Genomic DNA, 13,271 nt, shown 5'->3' on the forward strand with positions numbered 1-13,271 from the left:
GGGGGAAAAAATGATAATAGATAATTAGGCGCTTGTGTAAACTTAACTAAGTAATACTAAAAATAGAGACTAGGAAACTTTTCGAACTGTACAAATTACATACGGTTTTGGTAAAGGGATATTTTTGTTGTGTGTTAAAATAGTTGATCTATACATTAAGGTAATATGGTTTATATTTACATAAGATGCAAAGCTAGCTAGATGAATTTCATAAAATAAATCTGAAAATAATGAAAGAAACTAAATTATTGCATTATAATCTTCGCGAGTGAGGCTTCATCCCATTGCTCATTTCTGTTATGGAGTTTGACGAGGCCACAGTGAAATCTGTCGACTTGGGTCCTAATCTTTCTTCCCGCTTGTCGTATCTGTGAGAAAACAAAAAAAGGTACTGCATTAATTAATATTTCATAGTCACGTTGTTTGTTCGGTTATAGCGCTTATACGGCAAATCAAATAATCAAGGATGCCCTTTTTCCGGCTATAGCTGGAAAACGGGCTTTTTGAAATTTTCCAGCTGAACTTGTTCGGTATTGGTGAGTTGATTTTTAAAAGATGAAATCATCGGTTGTTTAAAGCAACAGCTAAGGGAAGCTAGATGGATATGTATCCTTTACTATATTTAATGGTGATACCATTTCGAAGAAAAGATATTTTCACGAAATATTTTCATATATCGCCCTTTAGGAGAAAGAAAACATTTCAGGCTTTTAAAAAAAAAGAATTTAGAAAAGGGCATCCCTGTATCATATGTGACTCACAATCTCAAATACTTTCATGTCGGGATGGTTGGACTTTAAAAAGCTGGATTGATATTCAAAACTATGAAACTTGGATTAATTTTGCATGCTTCATTGAGAAATATGGAAAGGAAATCCTCAAGTGACAACAAATTGAAAACCCAAAATTTCTTAGCATGTTCACTTAGATATCACTCTTTGACATGGTAAATCCCGACATAATACTGTTTTGAGACGACAGGTCACATGTCTTCGCCAGGAAAAAGGGAAGGTAATTAGGGATAGTTAAAGAATTAGAGGTATAAATAGAGTTTATCTCTGCCCTTGTCGGCATTCCCAAGCTGCGAACAGATATAGATCTAAGAGGGAGCACAGTCCATGTATGCATGTCTGAGACTACTAATAATATAGTCTAAATACACCCCCCCCCCAGCCCCCTCATAGAAAAAGAAAGAATTATCTGCCAAAGGGTATTTACTCAAACTAAATGTTTACATGGTACTGAAATCGGGAAGACGATTTACGACTAAGAGAGAGAGAGGGAGAGAGAGAGAGAGAGAGAGAGAGAGAGAGAGAGAGAGAGAGAGAGAGAGAGAGAGGGAGAGAGAGAGAGAGGAGAGAGAGAGAGAGAAGGGTGGAAGGTCAAAAAGAAAGAACAAGACACCCAACTGTCTCCCTCAAAGCAAGGAATCCCAACACGGCTTATGCAAAATCCAAATAATGAAGATACTTCAAATCAAGGACAAAAAGAGGGGCGTTTAAAAATGTCTTGTAAAATGTCCATATTTGTTTCGTAGATTTGTTCATGCTATCACAACTTGTAACCAAATTTAATTGAAATTTCCTTTTTTGTAAGGGAGAAGGTATACTACTTTCAATTGGCTTCAACAGTCATGACGTCACTTCCCTCGTTATGACGCATAGCAACTTAGTAACTGTCTCTAAACCATCGGAACAATGGCGGACGCCCTTATGAAATATTTCTCCGACGAACAGAAAAGTGTATCCAGAGGAGAAAAACATTATATATATGTAACACGCCTGACCGGCGAGTCTTGTTTTTGTTGGCTCTTTCATTTACTTGTTTTGAGTGATTTTTATCTGACATTTCGCCTGGATTTTAATACCATCTGATTTGTGATAGACTTGTGGTTTTATTGATATACATTTTAACGATTTCTAACAGAGGATTTTTCTAAAATTTTAAAATTTAAGTATGGATTTTCCAAAGTCGAACATAGTTTTAAACTGCTATTTGTTTACAGCCATATTGGAAACTTTATTCACTGTGCTATATTTTACAACTTTTAACAACTACCGTGTACATCGATCTATTTATAATCTCATCTCATGTAGTTCCATATCTGAAGCAGACGTCGGAGGTCATCTTCCGCCAAGCTGATCTATCTCTTGCCAATTCTATTAAAGCAGCGCCACCTTTCTCAGCTTCATCTGTCCAAGTTCTTATCCCTTTCAAATACGTTATTCTTTGTCTTCCTCTTATTCTTTTTCCATTCATCTTTCCAGTCAAGGCGAGTATTTCCAAACCAGGGTGGCGGATAATGTGTCCTAAAAATTCCATTTGGCGTTTGATGATTTTTGTTATCAGTGATCTTTTTCTGTTTGCCATTTCTAAAATTTCTTCATTTCTTTTCCTTTCCATCCATGACACCCTCATCATTCTTCTGTAAAACCACATTTCCACTGCCTCCAGTCTTTTAACCATGGTCTTGTTTATGGTCCAGCTCTCACAACCATATAGCAGCACAGACAGTACATAGCAATCCAGGACTTTGATTTATAATACTAATTTTATGAATAGACTCAGAGGGGGTAGACGAAAACAACGCCCTATTACCACCGTCATTGGTCATCGGCCAACCCCACGCCGCTCCCCCAACGACCTCGATCCTCGCTTCAATTTATCAACACTCGTCCCCCATCCAATCTAATCACTTCAATGAATACTCCTCACCGTTCCTTGTCAAATGTCAACACTGTCCGTGACAGTCAGTATGAAATTAACGACCACCATGACAACAACTCGCAGCAACAGCACCGTCTTGAGCAACAACAACAACAACAACAACAACAACAACAAGAACAACAACAACCTGCACGTTGTGATCATACGAGTATAAGAATCGGATTACTAAATGTTAGATCGTGCCGTAATAAATCTCAAGATATAATCGACATTATTGAAGTTGAAGATCATAAAATTACTATTTTTGTCATCTTGGAAACATGGCTTCATCATTCATATGATGATCCAGTTCTGAAAGCAATTACACCCGAAGGCTTTTGTATTAAATCATTTCCACGCATTGGGAGGAAAGGAGGTGGAATTGCAATTATTTACAACTTGTCACTCTTTGACAAGATATCATTCCACCATGATAATTTTAGAAGTTTTGAGTACGCTGGATTTGCCATTCATGAAAATAATTTTAAAAAGTCGTTTCACTGTGTCTACCGCCCACCACCAAGCCAACAAAACAAAATATCAACAATTGATTTTTTATCAGAGTTCGGAGAATTTATGTCCATAAACAAAAAGCATAATATCTTTATGGGTGATTTTAACATTGATTATTTCAGAAACAAAAATGAATCGAAAGTATTTCGGGAGCTTATTGACACAAACAACTATATTCAACTTGTAAGCGGTCCTACAAACAACGATGGCCACACAATAGATAATTTCATTACTGACATTGAACATTCTCTCTCTTTACCTGTCTCAAATATTGATAAATTAATCTCTGACCATCATTTAATTGTGTTTTGCGTTTTATTTCCAATGAAGCACGAAGTAAAAAAGATGATAACATCTCGTAATATGAAGAATATAAACATAAACATTTTAAAACAAGACCTTGACCATAACGTTAAAAAAAAAACATGATGCGAATGGTCTCCACGAGTCAATTGTTGGTACGGTGGACAAGCATGCTCCCTTAAAAACTAGAGCAGTAAGAGTGAGACGTCAAGCACCCTGGTATAATACCGAAATAAAATTGAATGGATTGACCAGGAGGCGGGCAGAAAGAAAATGGCTCAAGTCCAGAGATGCGGTCGATAAGAAGCGGTACATCGCGGCTAGAAATGATGCGAAAGCCGTCAATTTCAGGGCCAAAAAGAAATTCTATGAAGACAGCCTCAAAAACGTGGGACGTTCGAGACAATTCTTTGCCTTGACCAAGGAACTTCTGGGACAACAAACGCAATCCACTCTCCCATCTTTAATCGATCGTGCAGATCTACCAACTCGCTTTGGTCAATATTTAAAAGCAAAAACGGATACCATCAGGAAAGAACTCTCATCTGAATCGATCCATACAACATTTGACAAGTTTCATGATGATTCATTAACACATTTTTCAAAGATTACTGAAGCTGACTTATGTGAGTGCATTATGTCGTCTCCAACTAAAATTGTGATTTAGACCCCGTAAATACTGCCATTCTAAAAAAGTACATTGATGTAATTTTAACACCATTTACACGTATTGTTAATAATTCGTTGCAGTCAGGTGCTGTACCAGACATTTACAAAGTTGCTCATGTCAAACCCCTTTTGAAAAAACCTGATCTCGATAAAGAGAACTTAAAAAACTATCGCCCTGTCTCTAATCTTCCTTTTCTCTCTAAGATCTTAGAAAAGCTTGTTTTGAAACAATTACTGTCTCATCTTAAAAATAATTGTCTTGAAGAAAAATTTCAGTCTGCTTATAGGCAACATCATTCGACGGAAACCGCACTTGTTAGGGTTGTTAATGATCTTCTCTCTGTTATGGACAATGGTTCATGTTCTTTGCTGAATTTGCTTGACCTATCGTCTGGTTTTGATACTATTGATCACAATCTTCTTCTCAAACGTCTTAAAATTACTTATGGTGTGTCTGGTGCAGCGCTTGATTGGTTTAGGTCATATTTGTTTAATCGTAAACAGATTATTACGGTGGATGAATATAGATCTGAGGAAATCTTTCTTGATTGTGGGGTTCCCCAGAGTTCAGTACTTGGGCCCGTTCTTTTTGTTCTGTACGTTGGCCCTCTGTCTAAAACCATCAGAAGTTTTGGTCTGTCTTACCATCAATACGCTGATGATACGCAATTGTACTGCGTTTCCAATACGAGAAATTTACAAGAAGTATCAGCCAATAGTAAAAATTGTATCCAAAGTGTTAAGAAATGGATGAATGATAACAGACTGAAACTGAATGATGATATGACGGAGGTGCTGTATGTGGGGAACAGAAAGTGGAAAAGTGAAACAGATTTGAAGTTGGGGGATGCCTCCATTCAAATTGTTGACAAAGTGAAAAACCTTGGCACATTCTTAGACTCTGGACTGTCGATGGAGCGTCAGGTTAATAATTTGGTTAGATCTCTCTTTTTCCAATTAAAAAAGATTGCTTCCATAAGACGGTTCATATCTGAGGATGTGACCAAGCACCTGGTTGTGTCCCTCGTACTATCAAAATTGGATTATTGTAATGCTCTGTTGTTTGGCGTTTCGCAATACAATCTGAGACGTCTTCAGATTGTCCAAAAACAGCGCTGTCAGACTAGTATTCATGAAGCGTAGGTGCGACTCTGCCGGACCTCCACTTCATGACCTGCATTGGCTGCCTGTTGAGAAAAGGATTCAAAGCTTGTGTTTTAGTGTATCGTTGTCTTGAAGGTACTGCCCCTTCCTACCTTTCGGAACTAATTGAAAGATATTTAAAACCCCGCCCCTTACGTTCGGCCAGTGATTCCACAAAACTAGTTGTCCCTCGAATTCGGAAAAATGCTGGAATGAGATCCTTTTCCCATTTCGGACCCTCTATTTGGAACGCCTTACCGCAGAGCATTCGTGAAAAAGAATCTTTGTCTATTTTTAAACGTTCGCTTAAAACATATCTGTTTCGATTTTAGTAGATGGTATGAGAAGCAAGACAGGTTTGGTTTGTGTTGTGTGTTGTGTGTGTGTGTGTGTGTTGGTGTGTGTGTGTGTGCTTGTGTGTGTAAATGATTATGTTTCAGCCAAAGCAATTTGTAATTTAAGCGCTTAGAGTCTAGTGTCTCGGAGTTATAGCGCTATAATATAGTTTTCAGCATTATTATTATTATTATTATTATTATTATTATTATTATTATTATTATTATTATTATTATTATTATTATGATCATGCTTTGACTTTTCTGATCACATGACATATGAAAAGTTCTAGCCAACATGAAGAATAAAAAGTACCAATTTTCTCTGTTTAGAACTACGCTGCTCGCCGTTGCTGGGCGACGTGACATCAGGCTATTGAATCCAATTTCTAAGAGGTAAATTAGTTTTCGGTTATGTGAATCACGTTTTTATTGGTCGCCGTAAGAACAGCGCCACCGCGACCTAGGACGGAGTTGCTGAAGGTCAAACAAAGTGGAGGTTGGGATTCGAACTCGGTACCTTTTGGTTGGGAGGCGAGACCATACTGCCGAGCTATACGGCTCGCACGCCATGTGACATTGAATGTAAATTTAAAACATGACCTGGATTATAATATATATGACTAGTAATGGCTATGGATAAAGTTTATCTAGTTCTGTCTAGTCTTGTGTTGTAAACACAATCTAGTTTTACACGAGTTGCTCTCTATCTCTTTACGCCTTTGTTTTACATCAGATAACGTATCGAATTTTATGCAACCTTTGCATGATTTCTTTTTTGTCCTCTGACGATTAAAGGACACAAAAGCTGTTATTCCGATGTGCCATAAATTAAATGAAAGTATGATTAAACCAAAGACAAAACAAAATAAAAAATACATGAAAAAAAAACATTACAGAAAACAACTGAACAAAAACAAAGCATTACAGAAAAAAAAACAAAACAAAAACAAAACAAAATTAAAAAAAAAACCCCAAAAAAACCCCCCAAAAAAACCAAACAAACAACCACAACAGGAAAACAAACACCCCCACCCTTAAAAAAAAGAAAGAGAGAAAAAACAAACAAACAAATCAAACAAACAAACCCCCCCCAAAAAAAAAAAAAAACACGTTATATTATTTATTCTCTCCATTGTGTGTTCTGTGATCTAATTCCCGAAATTAGTCATTTTAAAGACCGGTTAAATACTGACTCGTGTTTGATTTAGAAAAATATAAACAACCCACTGTGCCAAAACCACCAACTGAATATTTACTTGTATTGCTATATGAAATCATAGAGTTGTCGTGCCTTTTAAAAAACAAACAAATAAAGAAACCCCCAGTAAATATCATGACATTTTCCCCAGTAATTATAAATTGGATTAAATTTTATGCAAAATGGAAACAAAAAGATATTTGGAGCCATGCTCGAAATATGAAAACAAAAATGGCGCGTGGAATATTTAACCTCTCCAGTCTTGAAATAAACAAACACGCATAAGTCAAGCAGGGACGCTATTGTTCACTAAGAAAAACACGTAGAACAAGCAGACGCACTGAGCACATTACAATGAATGCAAACATGCCACTGCATCACGACAGTTCGTACCTATAGATGACAAATGATGCACCACTAATTTGACAACAAATTGTCAGATTTGAAGTCTCTAAGACTTTTTGACATGTTGGCGATATTATAATGAATGAATGAATGAATGAATGAATGAATGAATGAATGAATGAATGAATGAATAATAAATCGCCATATGAAAAAAAAATAATTTGTGCCTAAAATCTTAAAAATGACATTTTGTCGTTGTGAAGAGGTAAAAAAGCTCTAAACACTGAACAGTTTGTACATGTTATCTATTTCACCTGAAAGGCATTAAACCTTTTTCAGGCGCATTTTATGTTATTCATAAAAATAACTGTCATATAACGCAATAATCACATAATGTAATAAAAGCACTTTACATGGGATCCAAATCAAACGGTAACTCGGAACGTAGGAAGAGATATGCAGCCTTTTCAGGCACTGTTATAATTTCTTTCCGACAGAGACAACCCTATTACTGGTCAGGTATTCACTTCACAGTAGATTGGGCCATGACAATGTAAGTAAAGAGTCTTTTCCAAGGACTCAACTATGCTCCACCCACAGCAGGACTCGAACCCTCGACCAGCAGGTGAGTCACACCACTTGGCCAAAAATTCCTCTGCAAGTTAGGGGCAGTAACATGCTTTGAAAGCAAATCTAAAGGGCTTAATGTTAAGTACCTCGACACGGGTTTTATCTTTGTGTGCACCTCTCTCCCTCCATCACTCCATGAGGATAGTGAAAGAAAAATAAAAATACAAAAAGTTAGAAAAAAAATAAAATAATAGAAGAAAACAAAAATAACCTTTGACTGTTGACGCTGTAATGTGTATCCCCTTGTGACCTTGCATCTGCAGGAGCTCGTTCCGATATCGACGCCCTATCCTTGCCATTCCTCGTGGATGGACCCATGGGTTTGGGAACGAGACTGCTGCTTGGTTTGGCACTGATGAATCCTGTCAATTTGTAGTAATCTAAGAACGTCCTGGCAAGATTTCTACCCAGTTTCATGTCTGTAAAAAGGTCTTGTTAAGGACTATAATATCAGTGTGTCTTGTATGGCAAGAAATTTAGAAAGTCTGTTGCGTAAATTAGAAATTTAGAGAAAATCCAATTGATTTCCTGTAGCTATACTGCTATTTCAAAACACTAGTGCAGAGCTCCTAGATCGATAATGTGATCGAATTAAAACATACCGCCCCCCCCCCAAAAAAAGAAAAAAAAAAAGAAAAACAAAAACAAACAAAAACAAAAACAAACGAAAAGATAAAAAGGAAAACAAAACAAATTCAAAAGAAAAACAACACCCCCCCCCCCCCAAAAAAAAAATCCCACAAAAATAAACCAACCCCCCCCCCCCCCCAAAAAAAAAACAAACAAACAAACAAACCAAAACAAACAAACCAACCCAAAACAAAACAAAACAAAAATAAAATCAAAGTGTAAAAAAATAACCGAAACAAAATAACACAAATGGAGAACAAACCAAATAAAAAAAACCCCAAACCAAATAACAATGCAAAACAGATAAAAACAGAAATGATCTAAGAGTGTGTATTACTCCAAGATCTCCAAAAGTTAAGGACACCAATAATGAAAATCGTCTGATAAGTGGTATTGCTAAAGGGAAAGAACTGTACTCTCGTACTCTTAAAAAGAAAGACGAAAAAAATTGGACAGAAAAATCGTCCTTCAAAAATCAATCGATTAAAATGACCATCATCTTGTCTAAAAAATTCTCAAGAACGTTTTTGACATGTGGATATTTGAAGAACGAGTTTTCTGGCTAAATTTTTAAAAAATATGTTTAATTTTTTTTCAGGGTACTACAGTGAATTGGTTGAGCTAATTAATATAATATTTATTTCCCTCTTTTACTGAGTCAGAATTAATTCAATATTTAGATGAAGCTAAGCGATGTACTTGTGTGTTTTTAAAAACAAACACGGATTAACTATACGAGCGAGAATGGGCATTATGGTCAATGGTCTAAAAATTGAAATTTCAGAATGCTAGAATGCCATATTAATTCAGTATCACATGAGAATGAGCATAATACTAATACATCATAAAATCTAAAATATCATTGCTATCAATAACGCGAAACATTTTGGAGATAATAATGCCACTCACATAAAGGTGAAGAGTCCTTTCAAGATAAATTTAAATATGTGAAACGAATGATGATAACAAGATAATAATAATAATAATAATAATAATAATAATAATAATAATAATAATAATAATAATAATAACAACAATAATAATAATAATAATAATAATAATAATAATAATAATAATAATAATAATAATAATAATAATAATAATAATAATAATAATAATATCTTTTTTTTAAAACCACGATAAAATTGACTGGCATGTTATGTTGTATCTAATCATATAAATGTCACGATGTCAAGGATACAGCCCTCCTCTGTGTATGGCATGGACTGGCCTGTGGTGTTGGTTTGGTAGCTGAAAAACGATACTTCTAAGGTATAGCAATTGGATTCGTCCAGGCAGCTACCGAGAGTTCTGTTCGGAGGAAAAGACAAAAGGAATTGTACATTTTGAACTTTGATTTTAATTCACCAATACTGAGTATTTATCACATCATAGATTTTCCAATAATTACTAGCAACAGCGAGTGTCTTCTTAGCAAGCACAAGGGAATCAAACCAGTCACTAAAAAACAAAACAAAAACAAAACAAATCAACAAAACAAAAACAAAAACAAACAAAAAAACAAACAAACAAACAAAAAACAAGGAAATCAAATTTTTTAAAACCTCCCCAAAAAGTAGCTGTTGTAATTTTAAAAAACAACAAAAACAAAACAAAAACAATCCCCTAAACAAAAAGTAAAAGAAAGAAAAAAAAAAGAAAAAACACAACATAAACAAAAACAACCTATGTACCTGAGCACACCTGCTTGTGTGAGGTGCTACCTTATTCATAATGAAGCTTGAATAATATTCCCAGGTGGTTTCTTTCTATTCTCAAACTTTAATAAACCTCAAGGGTACCAGTATTATTTATATAAACGATCATCTGTGCAAATTTGTAGTCACGTGTTTCCATATACTTACAAAACACTTTTTTTAACAGATGAAAGGAGGTATTGGTTTCCTCATTACTTCAGCTATCTGTGTTTTATAGCCTCATTGATTCTTATACAAATATCGTGGAGCAAACAAATGTTCAAGAGTTAGATATAAACCGGGGTAAACAGAATCATCAGCGAATTAGCAGAAATTTATTTATATCATGGAGGAAATAATCTATTTCGTGACTCTATGATTGATATTGAGATTGCAAGGGACATAATTCTATAAATATTTTTTTGTTTCTCGGATATCCTCCCTTGGCTCACAATCCTTAGGTAATCCCCCACCCTTTGCGCGTCCATTATTATCATTGTTATTAAAAACAAAAAAGACACCCCCTCCAAAGAAATAAAGCAAAAAAGACTCCCCCCCCAAAAAAAAAAACAAAACAAAAAAAAACGAAAAAAAATAAATAAAAAAAACCCAACAAAATACAATACAAAGCAAAAAAAACCCCAAAGACAAATTTTAAAAAAAAACAACCAAAAAAAAAAAAAAAAGAAAAGAAAAAACAAACAAAAACAAACAGAAAAAAACCCAAAACAAAATAAGAAGAAATACCAAAAAAAAAAAAAAAAAATTAAAAAAAAACACACACAAAAAAAAAACCCAAACAAAAACCCCAAAAACAAATAAGTAAAGACAAAAAAAAAAAAAAAAAAAAAAAATAGAGAACAAAACAAAATATACAGAATATCCAAAACGGCAATGATGAATACATTCAATACTTGAATACATGTATCGAACTGATGCATGCGCAAGTGCCGACCATTTTGGCGTTTATTTTCGAGCCCCGCTTGAGCTTGCATTGCGCTAATTTTGTCTTCCTCACTAGACAGCGATTGTCTCCCTGCGGTTCGAATTCCGTCACCTCCAGTTTTTCGATCATTTATTCTTGTACACAGTTTTATATCCAGAACTATCACCGAGTTAACTCGGAGAATCTCTATAGCTCTGTTTTTCCTAAAAAGAGAAAGGTCGGTTTTTATTTTTTTGTTGATTTTTTTAGATCCCCATTTTGCATACATCTTTTTTATGGACATATTTTTTTCATGATCAGTATCAGCATCAAACCGAATAAAATAATATATTGTATGTAGGTAGAGTAGGGGTCAGAAATTCCTTTTCTATACGTAACTTGCAACAGGACATACTCATGAAAAATACCCTGCCTCCTATACCCCCCCCCCCCCCCCTCCTTTCTACCGAAACACACAAACATACATTCACACACGCACGCACGCTCACAAACTCTCTCTTTCTCCATCTCCTCCCATTTTTTCTTTGTCTTCTCTTTCCCTCCCTTCCCCATCTCCGTCCCGCAGCAAGGTTCGATTAAAAAAAAATATCGCAGCCATTTCGGATGACGAATCCGATGTTTGTAATTTGTAATGTTAAACGATTCGTCTTATCTCACACCCGCTTATACCACATCAAGCCCAAATAATTCGAACGGACAGCCCTTGTTAGATTAGCAAGATAATACATGCTGTTGCGCTCGGGCTCGAGATAGGATGATGACACAGGGGGATCCAGGCCTGAACTGGCAATGGCCGATTACCAGGATTGCCAAATAGATTTTGAGGAAAAAAAAATCACCGCAAGAACCATCGCAGTCTGAAAAACAAAATGCCAAATTTACTTAAGTATCACTTTTTTTTCACAAAACTCTTTCATCTTCCTATAATAATATAATGTTAAATTTAAATGTTCCTCAATGAAAAAAAATATCTTCATTTCTCAACCCTACAGCCTTCAATAAATATGTGAATCGACTTTAATAATAACAGCTTATCCAACTGACATTAACATTTTTTTTTAGAAATACATATGTATTTTGAGAAAAAATGCCAGAAGAAAAGGAATATTTTTAAAAATCCCCTCCTTCAAGAGCCCAGTGTTTACCAAAGCCAAGTGACTTCACATTCTAAAGAAAAAGAAATCACTTGAACATGTCATTGTACATTCCAAACTGGCAACCTTCCTTCTTACCCCCCCCCCCCCCCCCCCACCCACCAAACCCCATCCCCGTCTCCACAAAATTTCTGTAATAGCTATCGATCGATTAGCTGCTTGGCTGCCGCTGCCCCGTCCGTCCTTTGATTGATTGGGATACTGCAGTCAATTCCTTGTTTGTCCAGCCAGAGGGTTTCCCATTTAACGGACGGTGGGTCCGACGGATGGACATGCCACTCCCACCCTCTTTACTCTTTACCACTGCTTTTATTTCTAATTTTTAAAAAATTTATCTTATTTTATTTGTTTTTAAAAGAATGCTTTAAAATGTTTTCGTACTATATGTAAGTTTTAGTCTCGGACCCCGGGAGGGAGCATTTGGGGGTTGGGTGGGAGGGGGCTAGGAAGAGGAGTGGAGGAGGAAAGTTAGTACAAGACAATTACTGAGGAGGAGCAGGAGGAGGGATTTAATAATAATAATAATAATAATAATAATAATAATAATAATAATAATAATAATAATAATAATAATAATAATAATAATAATAATAATAATGCTGGTGCTACTGCTGCTGCTGTTGTTGTTGTTGTTGTTGATGATGATGATGATGATGATGATGACGATGATGATGATGATGATGATGATGATGATGATGATGATGATGATGATGATGATGATGATGATACGCATAGGGAAAAGGAAAGGAAGAAGAAAAAGAAAAAGAAGATGATGATGAAGAAGAAGAAGAAGAAGAAGAAGAAGAAGAAGAAGAAGAAGAAGAAGAAGAAGAAGAAGAAGAAGAAGAAGAAAAAAAAGAGAGAAAGAAGGAGAAAAGAAAAGAAAGAAAGGAAGGAACAGAAGTAGGAGGCGTTGAAAGACAAGAAAACTAGAATGATTGAGGTTGAGACGGGTGGTTATGATAACATTAGTAGTCTGAGATAAATGGAATGAAATTT

General features: G+C 35.5%; 1 protein-coding gene across 1 annotated transcript in view; it reads right to left on the reverse strand.

The window, feature by feature from the left end:
* Nucleotides 1–13,271, reverse strand: part of LOC144965297 (cytosolic carboxypeptidase 6-like) — a 69,204-nt gene continuing 55,933 nt past the window's right edge. Inside the window, exons 10-12 of the mRNA XM_078900507.1 lie at nt 9,677–9,786; nt 8,057–8,264; nt 1–368 (exon numbers count right to left, since the gene is read on the reverse strand). Of these exons, the coding sequence (XP_078756633.1) occupies nt 254–368; nt 8,057–8,264; nt 9,677–9,786 (433 nt within the window). The 3' untranslated portion in view covers nt 1–253. The remainder of the gene's footprint in view (nt 369–8,056; nt 8,265–9,676; nt 9,787–13,271) is intronic.

The sequence above is a fragment of the Berghia stephanieae genome, chromosome 1, assembly GCF_034508935.2.
Source record: "Berghia stephanieae isolate SIO BIC M18660-M18661 chromosome 1, UCSD_Bste_1.3, whole genome shotgun sequence".
Classification (NCBI taxonomy): domain Eukaryota; kingdom Metazoa; phylum Mollusca; class Gastropoda; order Nudibranchia; family Aeolidiidae; genus Berghia; species Berghia stephanieae.